At 62.1% G+C, this 15,986-nt stretch overlaps 1 protein-coding gene across 1 annotated transcript; it reads left to right on the top strand.

Moving 5' to 3' along the window:
* The first annotated feature begins 890 nt into the window (after nucleotides 1-890).
* On the top strand, nucleotides 891-14,208 carry LOC144247928 (transcription factor E3-like). Its single transcript, XM_077789648.1, has 10 exons — nucleotides 891-997; nucleotides 3,160-3,333; nucleotides 3,808-4,021; nucleotides 4,989-5,222; nucleotides 6,441-6,530; nucleotides 8,108-8,207; nucleotides 9,146-9,202; nucleotides 9,998-10,073; nucleotides 11,415-11,562; nucleotides 13,909-14,208. Exons 1-10 carry the CDS (start codon nucleotides 891-893, stop codon nucleotides 14,206-14,208), a joined length of 1,500 nt encoding a protein of 499 aa, XP_077645774.1.
* The last annotated feature ends 1,778 nt before the right edge of the window (nucleotides 14,209-15,986 follow it).

The following is a 15,986-nucleotide window of genomic DNA, read 5'->3' as shown; positions in this document are numbered from 1 at the left end:
CCCCCCCCAAAAAACGGGACCCCCACCCCAAAAACGGGACCCCCACCCCAAAAACGGGACCCCCACCCCAAAAACGGGACCCCCACCCCAGCCCGGATACTTTGGGGGGATTCCCAAGCGACCCCTCCCCTTTTGAACCCTCCCCCCCCCTCCCCCCCCCGTCCCGGAACTCCGCGAGGTTTGGGGGGGTTCGGGCCGCCCCTCCCCCACCCCGAACTGACTTGGGGACCCCCCGACCCCATAGAGACCCCCCGGGACCCCCCGACCCCATAGAGACCCCCCCCACCCTATAGGGACCCCCCGGGACCCCCCCCACCCCATAGAGACCCCCCCCCACCCCATAGGGACCCCCCGGGACCCCCCCTCACCCCATAGGGACCCCCCGGGACCCCCCCTCACCCCATAGAGACCCCCCGACCCCATAGAGACCCCCCGGGACCCCCCCTCATCCCATAGGGACCCCCCCCACCCTATAGGGACCCCCCGGGACCCCCCCCACCCCATAGAGACCCCCTGGGACCCCCCTCACCCCATAGAGACCCCCCCGGCCCCATAGGGACCCCCCGGGACCCCCCCTCATCCCATAGGGACCCCCCCTCACCCCATAGAGACCCCCCGGGACCCCCCCTCACCCCATAGGGACCCCCCCGATCCTGTAGAGACCCCCCCTCACCCCATAGGGACCCCCCGGCCTTATAGGGACCCCCCCGGGATCCCCCCCCACCCTATAGGGACCCCCCCGATCTTATAGGGACCCCCCCCACCCTATAGGGACGCCCCCCACCCCATTAAATCCCACAGGGACCCCCCCGGCCCTATAGCGACCCCCCCCCCCATTAACCCCTTCGGGACCCCCCCCGCCCCCCCAGTGCCGCCGTGGGGGGGGGGCGATGTCCGAGGGGGTCCCCGCGCCCCCCCCCGGGCCCCCCCCGGGCCCCCCCGCGGTTCTGCTGCTGCTGGAGGGGCCCGGGAGCCCCCAGACCCTGCGGCTGCTCAGGTCGGGGGGCGAGGGGGTCCCAAGGGGGGGAGGGGGGGTCCCAAAGGGGGTGAGGGGGGTCCCAAAGGGGTTTGGGGGGGTCACAAGGGGGTTTGGGGGGTCCCAAAGGGGTTTGGGGGGGTCCCAATGGGGTTTGGGGGGGTCCCAAAGGGGGTGAGGGGGGTCCCAAAGGGGTTTGGGGGTCCCAAAGGGGTTTTGGGGGGTCCCACAGGGGTTTGGGGGGGTCCCAAAGGGGGTGAGGGGGTCACAAAGGGGTTTGGGGGGTCCCAATGGGGTTTGGGGGGTCCTAAAGGGGTTTGGGGGGGTCCTAAAGGGGTTTGGGGGGGTCCTAAAGGGGTGAGGGGGGTAACAATGGGGTGAGGGGGGGTCACAAGGGGTTTGGGGGGTCACAAAGGGGTTTGGGGGGTCCCAAAGGGGGCGAGGGGGTCCTAAAGGGGTTTGGGGGGGTCCCACGGGGGTGAGGGGGGTAACAATGGGGTGAGGGGGGGTCACAAGGGGTTTGGGGGTTCGAAAGGGGGTGAGGGGGGCCCCAAGGGGTTTTGGGGGGTCCCACGGGGGTAAGGGGCGGTCACAAGGGGTTTGGGGGGTCCCAATGGGGTTTCGGGGGTCCCAAGGGGTTTGGGGGTTCGAAAGGGGTTTTGGGGGGGTCCCAAAGGGGTTTCGGGGGTCCCAAAGGGTTTTGGGGGGGTCACAAGGGGGTTTGGGGGGTCCCAAGGGGGTTTGGGGGGGTCCTAAAGGGGTTTTGGGGGGGTCCCACGGGGGTTTGGGGGGGTCACAATGGGGTTTGGGGGGGTCCTAAAGGGGTTTTGGGGGGGTCCCACGGGGGTGAGGGGGGTCACAAAGGGGTGAGGGGGGGTCACAAAGGGGTGAGGGGGGGTCACAAGGGGGTTTGGGGGGGTCACAAGGGGTTTGGGGGGTCCCAAAGGGGTTTGGGGGGGGGTCCTAAAGGGGTTTTGGGGGGTCACAATGGGGTTTGGGGGGGTCACAATGGGGTTTGAGGGGTCCCACGGGGGTTTGGGGGGATCCCAAGGAGTTTTGGGGTGGGTCCCAAGGGGGTTTGGGGCAGTTTTGGGGGGGTCCCAATGGGGTTTGGGGTGGTCCCAAGGGGTTTGGGGGGTCCCAAAGGGGTTTGGGGGGTCTCAGAGGGATTTGGGGGGGTCCCAAGGGGGTTAGGAGGGGCTGGGGGGAATTTGGGGTTTTTGGGGGGGTCCCAGAGGGATTGCGGAAGGTTTTGGGGAGGTTCTGAGCGGGTTGGGAGGGGCTGGCGGGAATTTGGGGTTCTCTGGGTGAATTTGGGGCCTCTGGGTGAATTTTGGGGGATCTCTGGGTGAACATTGGGGGTCTCTGTGTGAATTTTGGGGGTCTCTGTGTGAACTTTGGGGGTCTCTGGATAATTTGGAGGTCTCTGTGTGAATTTTGGGGTCTCTGGATGAACTTTGGGGGTCTCTGGGTGAATTTTGGGGTCTCTGGGTGAATTTTGGGGTCTCTGGGTGAACTTTGGGGGTCTCTGGATGAACTTTGGGGCGTCTCTGTGTGAATTTTGGGGGTCTCTGGGTGAACTTTGGGGGTCTCTGTGTGAATTTTGGGGGTCTCTGGATGAACTTTGGGGGTCTCTGGGTGAATTTGGGGGTCTCTGGGTGAACTTTGGGGGTCTCTGTGTGAATTTTGGGGTCTCTGGGTGAATTTTGGGGCCTCTGGGTGAATTTTGGGGGTCTCTGTGTGAACTTTGGGGTCTCTGGATGAACTTTGGGGTCTCTGGGTGAATTTTGGGGGTCTCTGGGTGAACTTTGGGGGTCTCTGGATGAACTTTGGGGTCTCTGGGTGAATTTTGGGGGTCTCTGGATAATTTGGGGGTCTCTGTGTGAATTTTGGGGTCTCTGGGTTAATTTTGGGGGTCTCTGGGTGAACTTTGGGGTCCCTGGGTTATTCTGGGGTCTCTGTGTGAATGTTGGGGGTCTCTGGGTTAATTTTGGGGGTCTCTGGGTGAATTTTGGGGGTCTCTGGATGAACTTTGGGGGTCTCTGGATGAACTTTGGGGTCCCTGGGTTATTCTGGGGTCTCTGTGTGAATGTTGGGGGTCTCTGGGTGAGTTTTGGGGTTCTCTGGATATTTGGGGGTGCTCGGGGGGGTCCCTGAGGCCGCTGCCCCCCGTGCCCCCCCAGCTCGGGGCTCCCCGAGTCCGGGATCGTGGCCGACATCGAGTGGGACCCCCCCGGGGGGGGCACCCCCGGTGAGGCCCCCCCGGGGGACCCCAACCCCGGGGACCCCCCCGGGACCCCCGCGGAGCCCCCCGGGCCCTTCTACAGCCTGAAGAGCCAGCCCCTGCCCCCCCCGAGGTACGGCACCCCAAATTATCCCAAATTATCCCAAAATCCACCCCAAATTCACCCCAAAATCATCCCAAATTCACCCCAAATTATCCCAAATTATCCCAAATTCACCCCAAATCATCCCAGCCAGCCCCTGCCCCCCCCCCCGAGGTACAGCACCCCAAATCAACCCCAAATTATCCCAAATTCACCCCAAATTATCCCAAATTAACCCCAAATCCATCCCAAATTATCCCAAATTCACCCCAAATCCACCCCAAATTATCCCAAACCCCCCCAAAACCCCTTCAGGAGCCCCTTTCTCCCCCGTCCCCCGTTAACCCTTTCCTCCCCCTAGCTCTGTAACCTCCCCGGGGCTATAGGGACCCCCTAAATCCCCCCCAAATCCCCTCTAAACCCCCCAAATCCCCCCCAAATCCCCCCAAAACCCCTTCAGGTTCCCCTTTCCCCCCCGTCCCCCGTTAACCCTTTCCCCCCCAGCTGCGGGGCGCCCCCCGGGGCTGCGGCCCCCTCCTCGCGGGTGCTGCTGCGGCAGCAGCTGATGCGGGCGCAGGCGCAGGAGCAGGAGCAGCGCGAGCGCCGGGGACCCCCCGGGACCCCCCCGGGACCCCCCGGGCCCTCCCCCGCCATCGCCGTGGGGGCGCCCCCGGGACCCCCCCGGCCACCCCCCCATGTGCCCCCCGAGGTGCTCAAGGTGAGGGGCAGGAGGGCGGGGGGGGGAAATTTGGGGTTTTGGGGCTGGGGGATTTTGGGGGGGAAATTTGGGGTTTTGGGGCTGGGGGATTCTGGGGGGGGGATTTGGGGTTTTGGGGCTGGGGGATTCTGGGGGGGGATTTGGGGTTTTGGGGCTGGGGGATTCTGGGGGGAAATTTGGGGTTTTGGGGCTGGGGGATTCTGAGGGGGAAATTTGGGGTTTTGGGGGGGGGATTTGGGGTTTGGGGGCTGGGGGATTCTGGGGGGGAAATTTGGGGTTTTGGGGCTGGGGGATTCTGGGGGGAAATTTGGGGTTTTGGGGCTGGGGGATTTTGGGGGGGGAAATTTGGGGTTTTGGGGCTGGGGGATTCTGGGGGGGAAATTTGGGGTTTGGGGCTGGGGGATTCTGGGGGGGGGATTTGGGGTTTGGGGCTGGGGGATTCTGGGGGGGGGATTTGGGGTTTGGGGCTGGGGGATTCTGGGGGGGAAATTTGGGGTTTGGGGCTGGGGGATTCTGGGGGGGAAATTTGGGGTTTTGGGGCTGGGGGATTCTGGGGGGGGGATTTGGGGTTTTGGGGCTGGGGGATTTTGGGGGGGTCTGAGGAACTGGGGGGGTCCAGGGCAGGGGGTTTGGGGGGCTCTGGGGGTGAATTTGGGATAATGGGGGAGGGGGATTTGGGGGGATTTGGGATAATGGGGGAGGGGGATTTGGGATAATGGGGGAGGGCGATCTGGGGGGATTTGGGATAATGGGGGAGGGGGATTTGGGGGGATTTGGGATAATGAGGGAGGGGGATTTGGGATAATGGGGGAGGGGGATTTGGGGAATTTTGGATAATGGGGGAGGGGGACCTGGGGGGCTTTGGGATGTTCCGGCAATTCCCGGGTGGAATTCCCGGGCCCGGCCGAGCCCTGGGTGGGGGAGGGGATTTTGGGGAGGGGTCCCAGGCTGCGCCCCCCCCCCGCAGGTGCAGACCCACCTGGAGAACCCCACCCGGTACCACCTGCGGGCGGCGCAGCGGCAGCAGCTGCGGCAGTACCTGAGCCACGCCCGCGGGCGCGGCCGGCCCGCGACCCCCCCGGGACCCCCGCCCGCGACCCCCCCGGGACCCCCGCCCGCGACCCCCCCGGGACCCCCGCCCGCGACCCCCCCGGGACCCCCGCCCGCGACCCCCCCGGGGCGGCTGCACCACGAGAAGGAGGTGAGGGGGGGAGGGGAGGGGTGTGTGATGTCATCAAGGGGTTTGTGACGTCATCAAGGGGGTCTGTGACGTCATAAAGGGGATTTGTGATGTCATCAGGGGGGGTCTGTGATGTCATCAAGGGGTTTGTGGAGTCATCAAGGGGGTCAGTGGGGTCAGAAAGGGGTCTGTGACGTCATCAAGGGGGTCTGTGACGTCATAAAGTGGTTTGTGACGTCATCAAGGGGGTCTGTGGGTTCAGAAAGGGGTCTGTGATGTCATCAAGGGGGTCTGTGATGTCATAAAGGGGTTTGTGACGTCATCAAGGGGGTGTCTGTGACGTCATAAAGGGGTCTGTGGGGTCAGCAATGGGGTTTGTGACATCATGAAGGGAGTCTGTGATGTCATCAAGGGGGTTGTGACATCATAAGGGGGTTTGTGACATCATAAAGTGGTTTGTGACGTCATCAAGGGGGTCTGTGAGGCCATAAAGGGGTCAGTGACATCATCAAGGGGATCTGTGATGTCATAAAAGGGGTCTGTGATGTCATCAAGGGAGTCCGTGACATCATTAAGGGAGCTGTGATGTCCTATGGGGTCTATGACGTGATCAAGGGGGGGTTGTGATGTCATAGTGATGATCTGTGATGTCATAAAAGGGTCTGTGACATCATAAAGGTGTCTATGATGTCATAAAGGGGTTCTGTGATGTCATAAAGGGGTCTGTGACATCATAAACAGTCTGTGATGTCATAAAGGGGGCTGTGATATCATAGTGATGGTATGTGATGTCATATACAGGTCCATGACATCATCAAGGGGGTTTGTGACATCATCAAGGGGGTTGTGATGTCATAACGGGGGTTCTGTGATGTCATCAGGAGGATCATGAGGTGATAAGAGGAGGGGATGACATCACAGATAGAGCTGGTGACGTCACCAGGAGCGAGAACAGGGCTGGTGATGTCATAACGGGACCTGTGACGTCACAGAGGGCTCTGTGATGTCACAAAAGGGACCTGTGACGTCACAAAAGGGACCTGTGACGTCACGAGGAGCTGCCGGTGTGATAAGGGGAGGCGATGACGTCACGGGCAGGAATAGGGGAGGTGATGACGTCACAAGGGGGAGGGGGGGGGGTCCGTGACGTCACAACGAGCGCCCGGCCGCGATGACGTCACCCGGGGCGGTGATGACATCACGGGGGCGCCGCCCTGACGCCGCCGATTGGCCGCGCAGATCGATGACGTCATCGATGAGATCATCAGCCTGGAGTCGAGCTACGAGGACCTGCTGGGCCTGGAGGGGCCCCTCCCCCTCCCCAGCACGGTGCGGCCCCTTTAAGAGAGGGGGCGGGGCCTGGGCAGCCACGCCCACCGTCCGGGGGCGGGGCTTGTTGCCAGATAAGGAAATGTGGGCGTGGCCTTTCCTTATAAGGGAATGTGGGCGTGGCCTTTCCTTATAAGGGAATGTGGGCGTGGCCTTTCCTTATAAGGGAATGTGGGCGTGGCCTTTCCTTATAAGGGAATGTGGGCTTGGCTTCTCCACATAAGGGAATGTGGGCGTGGCCTTTCCTTATAAGGGAATGTGGGCGTGGCCTTTCCTTATAGGGGAATGTGGGCGTGACCTTTCCTTATAAGGGGAATGTGGGCGTGGCCTTTCCTTATAAGGGAATGTGGGCGAGGCCTTTCCTTATAAGGGGAATGTGGGCGTGGCCTTTCCTTATAAGGGGAATGTGGGCGTGGCCTTTCCTTATAAGGGGAATGTGGGCGTGGCTTCTCCACATAAGGACATGGGCTTGGCTTTAGGCGGGGCTCATTACCATATAAGGAGATGGGGCATGGTTCATTACCATATAAGGGTATGGGTGGGGTTTTAGGACATGGCTCATTACCATATAAGGAGATGGGGCATGGCTAATTACCATATAAGGAGATGGGGCATGGCTCATTACCATATAAGGGCATGGGCGGGGCTTTAGGACATGGCTAATTACCATATAAGGAGATTGGGCATGGCTCGTTACCACATAAGGAGATGGGGAATGACTCATTACCATATAAGGATATGAGGTATTGCTCATTACCATATAAGGGTATGGGCGGGGCTTTAGGACATGGCTAATTACCATATAAGGACAAGTAGGCATGACTCATTACCATATAAGGACAAGTGGGCATGGCTCATTACCATATAAGGGTATGGGTGGGGTTTTAGGACATGGCTCATTACCATATAAGGAGATGGGGCGTGGCTCATTACCATATAAGGAGATGGGGCATGGCTCATTACCATATAAGGGCATGGGCGGGGCTTTAGGACATGGCTAATTGCCATATAAGGACAAGTGGGCATGACTCATTACCATATAAGGACAAGTGGGCATGGCTCATTACCATATAAGGATATGAAGTACTGCTCATTACCATATAAGGGTATGGGGCATGCTCATTACCATATAAGGGCATGGGCGGGGCTTTAGGCGAGGCTCATTACCATATAAGGATATGAGGTATTGCTCATTACCATATAAGGGCATGGGCGGGGCTTTAGGACATGGCTAATTACCATATAAGGACAAGTAGGCATGACTCATTACCATATAAGGACAAGTGGGCATGGCTCATTACCATATAAGGACAAATGGGCGTGGCTCATTACCATATAATCCCTGGGGGCGTGGCTTTCCCTATAAGGCAAATCTTTTGTTGCCATATAAGGGCACAAGTGGGGGCGTGGCCTGTGCATATTTAATGAGTGGGGCTGCTGAGGGGGCGTAGCTTGAGGATAAGTGGGCGTGGCTTTGCCCGAACACTCGGGGGTGTCTGGGCCGGGTGGGCGTGGCTTGCATAAAAATGGGCGTGGCCTGGGTGGGCGTGGCCGGCCTGACCCCACCCCATCCGCAGCTCCCGGCCCCGGGGCCCCTCCTGGGGGGGCTCAGCCCCGCCCGGGGCGGGAGCAGCTCCTGCCCGGCCGAGCTGCCGCGGGTCAAGGCCGAGCTCTCAGGTCTGGGGGTCCCGGGGGTCCCGGGGGTCCCTGGGGGCTGGGGAGGGGTCCTGGGGGGTCCCTGGGGGTCTTTTGGGGGGTCCCTGGGGGGTTCTCGGGGGGTCCTGGGGGCCTCTGGGGGGTCCCTAGGGTGTGGGGAGGGGTCCCTGGGGGGCTCTGGGGGGTTCCTGGGGGGTGGGGAAGGGCTCTGGGGGTCTTTCGGGGGGTCTCTGGGGAGTCCTGGGGGCTGGGGAGGGGTCCTGGGGGCGTCCTGGGGGGATCCCTGGGGGTATTTTGGGGGGTCTCTGGGGAGTCCTGGGGGGTGGGGAGGGGTCCTGGGGGGGTCCTGGGGGGTGGGGAGGGGTCCTGGGGGGCTCTGGGGGGTTCCTGGGGGGTGGGGAAGGGCTCTGGGGGGCTCTGGGGGTCTTTCAGGGCGTCTCTGGGGAGTCCTGGGGGGTGCGGAGGGGTCCTGGGGGATCCCTGGGGGTATTTTGGGGGGTGCCTGGGGGGTCTCTGGGGGGTGGGGAGGGGGATGAAGGCTCCCTGGTTTTGGGGGGGTGGTCCTTGAGGGGTGGGAAGAGGTTCGGGGAGGGGTGACCACAGTGGGGAGGGGTCCCTGGGGGAGTTTGTGGGGGGGTTCAGAAGGGTTATTGGGGGTCCCCATGGTGAGGAGGGGTCCCTGGGGGGATAAAATGGTGGGGAGGGGTCCCTGGGGGAGTTTGTGGGGGGGTTCAGAAGGGTTTTTGGGGGTCCCCATGGTGAGGAGGGGTCCCTGGGGGGGATTTTGGGGGTCCCTGTGGTGGGGAGGGGTCCCTGGAGGATTAAAGGGGTTTGGTGGGGGTCGCTCTGGTGGTCTCGGGGTCCATCTGGGGCCGATTTTGGGGGGTTTTTGGGGGGGTAGGGGTTTGGGGAGGGGTCGATCATTTGAGGGGGGGTCTCTGACTGTGCCCCCCCCCCAGAATCGGAGGCCAAGGCGCTGCTGAAGGAGCGGCAGAAAAAAGACAACCACAACCTGAGTGAGCTGGGGGGGCTTGGGGGGTCCTGGGGGGGTTTGGGGGGTCCTGGGGGGGGTTTAGAGGGTCTTGGGTAAGGTTTGGGGGGTCCTGGTGGGGAATTTGGGGGATCCTGGGGGGGTTTGGAGGGTCTTGGGAAGGGTTTGGGGGGTCCTGGGGGGGTTTGGGGGTGTCCTGGGGGGGTCCTGGAGGGGAATTTGGGGTATCCTGGGGAGGTTTGGAGGGTCTTGGGAAGGGTTTGGGGGGTCCTGGGAGGGTTTGGGGGGGTCCTGGGGGGGTCCTGGAGGGGAATTTGGGGTATCCTGGGGAGGTTTGGGGGGTCCTGGGGGATTTGGAGGGTCCTGGGAGGTCCTGGGGGGGGTTTGGAGGGTCCTGGGAGGTCCTGGGGGGGAATTTGGGGGATCCTGGGGGGGTTTGGGGGGTCCTGGGGGAATCCAGGGAGGCTCCTGGGGAGATCTGAGCGATCTTGAGAGGACCTGGGGGTCCTTGGGGGGGGTCTTGGGGAGTCCCGGTGGGTTTTGGGGGTCCCCTGAGGCTGGGGGAGGAGTTCCAGGTGGGTCTTGGGGGAGTTTTGGGGGGTCCCCAGGGATTGGGGTGGTCCTGGGGGTGGTCCCATGGGAGCTCTGGGGGGTTTTGGGGGGTCCTGGGGCTCCTTAGGGGGTCCTTGGGGTGTCCTGGGAGGTTCTGAGGGGGTTTTGGGGGGTCCTGGGGCTCCTTGGGGGGTTTCTGGGGGTCCCCAGGGGCTGGGGGAGGGGTTTTGGGGGGGTCCCGGGGGTCTCACGTGTTCCCCCCCCCCAGTCGAGCGGCGCCGGCGCTTCAACATCAACGACCGGATCAAGGAATTGGGGACCCTGATCCCCAAAAACAGCGACCCGTGAGCGGGAGGGTCCTGGAAGGGGAATGGGGCAGCCAGAGACCCCCGGGAGGGTCCTGGAAGGGGAATGGGGCAGTCAGAGACCCCCGGGAGGGTCCTGGAAGGGGAATGGGATCCCCAGAGACCCCCGGGAGGGTCCTGGAAGGGGAATGGGGCAGCCAGAGACCCCCGGGAGGGTCCTGGAAGGGGAATGGGGCAGTCAGAGACCCCCAGGAGGGTCCTGGAAGGGGAATGGGACCCCCAGAGACCCCTGGGGAGGGTCCTGGAAGGGGAATGGGGCAGCCAGAGACCCCCAGGGAGGGTCCTGGAAGGGGAATGGGGCAGTCAGAGACCACCGGGGAGGGTCCTGGAAGGGGAATGGGACCCCCAGAGACCCCCGGGAGGGTCCTGGAAGGGGAATTCCCCCACGGCAGGTCCTAGAAGGGAAAATTTGCTAGCTAAGGACTCCCAAACAAGGTTCTGGAAGGGAAATTTGACATTTAGGGACCCCCAGGGTGGGGTCTGGAGGGGCTCAGGTGTCCAAGGACCCCCATGGCAGGTCCTGGAAGGGAAATTGGGCCGTTAGGGACCCCCAGGGAGGGTCCTGGAAGGGGAATTCCCCCAGGGAGCGTCCTGGAAGGGATTCTGGAGTGATCCTGGGGCATTCTGGGGTGGTCCCAGGCTGATCCTGGGGGTGTTTTTGGGGGACAATCCAGGGTGATCCGGGGGTGATCCCAGGGGAATTTTGGGGCTGATCCCAGGTGATCCCGGTGACCCTGGGGCTATTCTGGGGGGGCTGATCCTGGGGTGATCCCGGGGCTGATCCCGGGATTATTTCGGGGCTCATCCGGGGCTGATCCCAGGATGATCCCGGGGTTATTTTGGGACTGATCCCAGGGCTGATCCCGGGATTATTTCGGGGTGATCTCGGGGTTATTTCGGGGTGATCTCGGGATTATTTTGGGGCTGATCCCGGGGTTATTTTGGGGGCAATCCGAGGCTGATCTTGGGGTTATTTTGGGGCTGATCCCAGGGTGATCCCGGGGTTATTTCAGGGCTGATTCCGGGATTATTTCAGGGCTGATCCCAGGGCTGATCCCGGGATTATTTCAGGGCTGATCCCGGGGTTATTTCGGGGTGATCCCAGAGTGATCCCAAGGTTATTTCGGGGTGATCCCGGGGCTGATTCCAGGATTATTTCAGGGCTGATCCCAGGGTTATTTTGGGGTGATCCAGGGCTGATCCCGGGGTTATTTCGGGGCTGATCCCAGAGTGATCCCGGGGTTATTTCGGGGTGATCCCGGGGTTATTTCGGGGTGATCCCAGGATTATTTCGGGGTGATCCGGGGCTGATCCCGGCAGGGAGATGCGCTGGAACAAGGGCACGATCCTGAAGGCGTCCGTGGATTACATCCGCAAGCTGCAGAAGGAGACGCAGCGAGCGCGGGAGCTGGAGCTGCAGCAGCAGCGCCTGGAGCAGCAGAACCGCAGCCTGCAGCTGCGCCTGCAGGTACGGGAACGGGAATTTGGGATTGGGAATGGGAATTTGGGAATTTGGGAATGGGAACAGGAGCAGCAGAACTGCAGCCTGCAGCTGCGCCTGCAGGTACGGGAACGGGAATTTGGGAATTTGGGATTTGGGAATGGGAATGGGAATTTCGGAATGGGAGTTTGGGATTGGGAATTTGGGATTGGGAATGGGAATTTGAGAACAGGAGCAGCAGAACCGCAGCCTGCAGCTGCGCCTGCAGGTACGGGAACGGGAATTTGGGAATTTGGGATTGGGAATTTGGGAATGGGAACAGGAGCAGCAGAACCGCAGCCTGCAGCTGCACCTGCAGGTACGGGAACGGGAATTTGGGATTGGGAATTTGGGAACGGGAACTTGGGATTGGGAGCAGCAGAACCGCAGCCTGCAGCTGCGCCTGCAGGTACGGGAACGGGAATTTGGGATTTGGGAATGGGAATTTGGGATTGAGAGCAGCAGAACCGCAGCCTGCAGCTGCGCCTGCAGGAACGGGAATTTGGGAATTTGGGATTTGGAATTTGGAAATGGGAATTTGGAAATTTGGGATTGGGAATGGGAATTTGGCATTGGGAATTTGGGATTGGGAATTTGGGATTGGGAATGGGAATTTGGGAACAGGAGCAGCAGAACCGCAGCCTGCAGCTGCGCCTGCAGGTACAGGAACGGGAATTTGGGAATGGGAATTTGGGAATTTGGGATTGGGAATTTGGGAATTTGGCACTGGGAATTTGCGAATGGGAACAGGAGCAGCAGAACTGCAGCCTGCAGCTGCGTATGCAGGTACGGGAACGGGAATTTGGGAATTTGGGATCGGGCATTTGGGATTGGGAATTTGGGAACAGGAGCAGTAGAACTGCAGCCTGCAGCTGCGTATGCAGGTACGGGAACGGGAATTTGGGAATTTGGGATCGGGCATTTGGGATTGGGAATTTGGGAACAGGAGCAGTAGAACTGCAGCCTGCAGCTGCGTATGCAGGTACGGGAACGGGAATTTGGGAATTTGGGATCGGGCATTTGGGATTGGGAATTTGGGAACAGGAGCAGCAGAACTGCAGCCTGCAGCTGCGCGTGCAGGTATGGGAACAGGAACTTGGGAATTTGGGAATTTGGGATCGGGAATTTGGGATTGGGAATTTGGGAACAGGAGCAGTAGAACTGCAGCCTGCAGCTGCGTATGCAGGTACGGGAACGGGAATTTGGGAATTTGGGATCGGGCATTTGGGATTGGGAATTTGGGATTTGGAATTCTGGATCGGGATCGGCAGAACCGCAGCCTGCAGCTGTGCGTGCAGGCACAGAATTGGGAATGGGATTGGAATTGGGAATGTGACGTGGAAAGGCTGGACCGGGACTGGGAATGGGCGGGATTGGGGTTGGGAATGCGGAATTGGGGCTGGGAATGCCGGGAACCGGAGGGAACGGGCGGGGCTGGGAATGTGGGAATGTGGGATCGGAGATTGGGAATGCAGAATTGGGATTTGGAATGGGCGGGGTCGGGGTTGGGAATGCGGAATCGGGGCTGGGATCGGGATTGGGAATGAGGGATCGGGGTTGGGAATGCGGGATCGGGGCTGGGATCAGGATTGGGAATGCGGGATCGGGGCTGGGATCGGGATTGGGAATGAGGGATCGGGGTTGGGAATGCGGGATCGGGGCTGGGATCGGGGTTGGGAATGTGGGATCGGGGTTGGGAATGCGGGATCGGGGCTGGGATCGGGGTTGGGAATGCAGAATCGGGGCTGGGATCGGGGTTGGGAATGTGGGATCGGGGTTGGGAATGCGGGATTGGGAATGAGGGATCGGGGTTGGGAATGAGGGATTGGGAATGAAGGATCGGGGTTGGGAATGTGGGATTGGGGCTGGGATCGGGATTGGGAATGCGGGATCGGGGTTGGGAATGTGGGATCGGGGCTGGGATCGGGGTTGGGAATGCGGGATCGGGGCTGGGATCGGGGTTGGGAATGTGGGATCGGGGTTGGGAATGTGGGATCAGGGCTGGGAATGTGGGATCGGGGCTGGGATCGGGATTGGGAATGAGGGATCGGGGTTGGGAATGCGGGATTGGGAATGAGGGATCGGGGTTGGGAATGCGGGATCGGGGCTGGGATCGCGATCTGTGGGGCTGGGTCGGAGCTGGGAGCCTCCCTGGGGGCAGAGCAGAATTTTTGGGAATATTTTGGCTTCGGGATGAGCTCTGGAGCGGGGCGGTGGAGGGGAACGCACGGAACCGGGGCCAGCAGAATCCAGGGACCATCGTGGTCGGAATATTTGGGATATCCGGATCACCGAGCCCCCCCCCCCCCCCCCCCCCCAAAATTCCACCTCCAGGAACTGGAGCTCCAAGCCCAAATCCACGGGCTGCCCCTGACCCCCGCCGCGGCCGAGGGGGGCTGCGAGGAGCCCTCGGGGGGGGGTCCCCCGTTCCCCCCCGGGGGTCCCCCCACCCCCCAGTGCCTCCTGGAGCTGCCGCTGGAGCTGGGGGGGCCCGAGGGGACCCTGGAGGACATCCTGATGGACGAGGGCGGGGGGCTGTCCCCGCTCGGCCCCCCCGGCGCCCTGCTGGCCTCGCCGGGCCCCTCGCGGGCCTCCAGCCCCCGCAGCAGCCTCAGCATGGAGGACGAGCCCTGAGGCCGCCCTGGAAGGAGCCCGGCCCTGAGGGGGGGGGTTTTTTTAGGGACCCCTCCCCATCTTTTGGGGACCCCCTCCACCCTGAGGTGTTCTGGGTGGGCCCCACCAGGCGCCGTTTCCCTTTGAAGAGTCTTAAAGCGGGCAGGCGCTTTGCAGTGGAGGCCCCGCCCCTTTCAGCGGTGTTGCCCTTTTAAGGCGCCCCGTGCGGGACCCCTCTCTTAAAGGGGCTCGGCCGGGCGTGGCTCCTTGGAAGGGGGGGGTGGCCCCTCGATGTGTGTGGCCCCTTTAAGGCGCTGGCGCCGGGCCCCACCTGGGCGTGGCCCTTTGAAGGTGCCGCAGGAAGCCCCGCCCCTCCGTAAGGCCACGCCCTTTCTCCGGCTCACCCAATCAGGAGGCTCCTGGGGGCTGGGCCCTCAGTGAAGCCACGCCCCTTTTTGCTGTCACTCACATTTCCCCGCCCGCTACTAACGCCCAGACCACGCCCCCTTTTAGAGGCCACGCCCACCGGCCCCACTTAAAGGGCCACACCCGCATTTAACCCTCCCCTTACCCCCGATTTTGTACTGGACCCTCACGTGGGAAATAAAAGTTTGGTAACGACGGTGGCGTCGTGTCCCCACCCTGTCCCCGTGTCCCCATCCTGTCCATGTGTCCCCACCCTGTCCCCGTGTCCCCATCCTGTCCCCGTGTCCCCATCCTGTCCATGTGTCCCCATCCTGTCCATGTGTCCCCATCCTGTCCCCGTGTCCCCACCCTGTCCATGTGTCCCCATCCTGTCCATGTGTCCCCATCCTGTCCCCGTGTCCCCACCCTGTCCTCGTGTCCCCATCCTGTCCATGTGTCCCCACCCTGTCCCCGTGTCCCCATCCTGTCCCCGTGTCCCCACCCTGTCCCCGTGTCCCCACCCTGTCCCCATGTCCCCATCCTGTCCCCGTGTCCCCACCCTGTCCATGTGTCCCCATCCTGTCCCCCGTGTCCCCATCCTGTCCATGTGTCCCCACCCTGTCCCCGTGTCCCCACCCTGTCCCCGTGTCCCCATCCTGTCCCCGTGTCCCCATCCTGTCCATGTGTCCCCATCCTGTCCCCGTGTCCCCACCCTGTCCCCATGTCCCCATCCTGTCCCTGTGTCCCCATTCTGTCCCCCATGTCCCCATCCTGTCATGTCCCCATCCTGTCCCCGTGTCCCCATCCTGTCCATGTGTCCCCACCCTGTCCCCACGCCGTCCCCATGTCCCCATCCTGTCCCCGTGTCCCCATCCTGTCCATGTGTCCCCATCCTGTCCATGTGTCCCCATCCTGTCCCCGTGTCCCCATCCTGTCCCCGTGTCCCCATCCTGTCCCCGTGTCCCCATCCTGTCCCCGTGTCCCCACCCTGTCCCCGTGTCCCCATCCCTGTCCTCATGTCCCCATCCTTGTCCCTGTCCCCACCTTTGTCCCCCCATCCCATGTTCCCATTCCCGTCCCCATGTCCCAGTCCTTGTCCCCTTGTCCCTGTCCCCACATTTTTCCGTGTCTCCTTCCCTGTCCCCCTGTCCCCATTCCTGTCCCCTTGTCCCATCTCTCCATCCCCTCCATGTCCCCATCCCTGTCCCCTTGTCCCATCTCTCCATGTCCCCATCCCTGTCCCCTTGTCCCCACCCGTCTCCATCCCCTCCATGTCCCCTGTCCCCATCCCCCATCCCCGTCCCCCATTCCCACCCCCCCCCCAAAATCTCCCCCATTTTCCCCTCCCCCTCCCCCAGGACCCCCCCAAAATCCAGCCGGGGGGGGGGGTGGGG

Source organism: Lonchura striata, chromosome 36, assembly GCF_046129695.1.
Source record: "Lonchura striata isolate bLonStr1 chromosome 36, bLonStr1.mat, whole genome shotgun sequence".
Taxonomy (NCBI): domain Eukaryota; kingdom Metazoa; phylum Chordata; class Aves; order Passeriformes; family Estrildidae; genus Lonchura; species Lonchura striata.
This window is presented reverse-complemented; position numbering and strand designations above follow the sequence as displayed.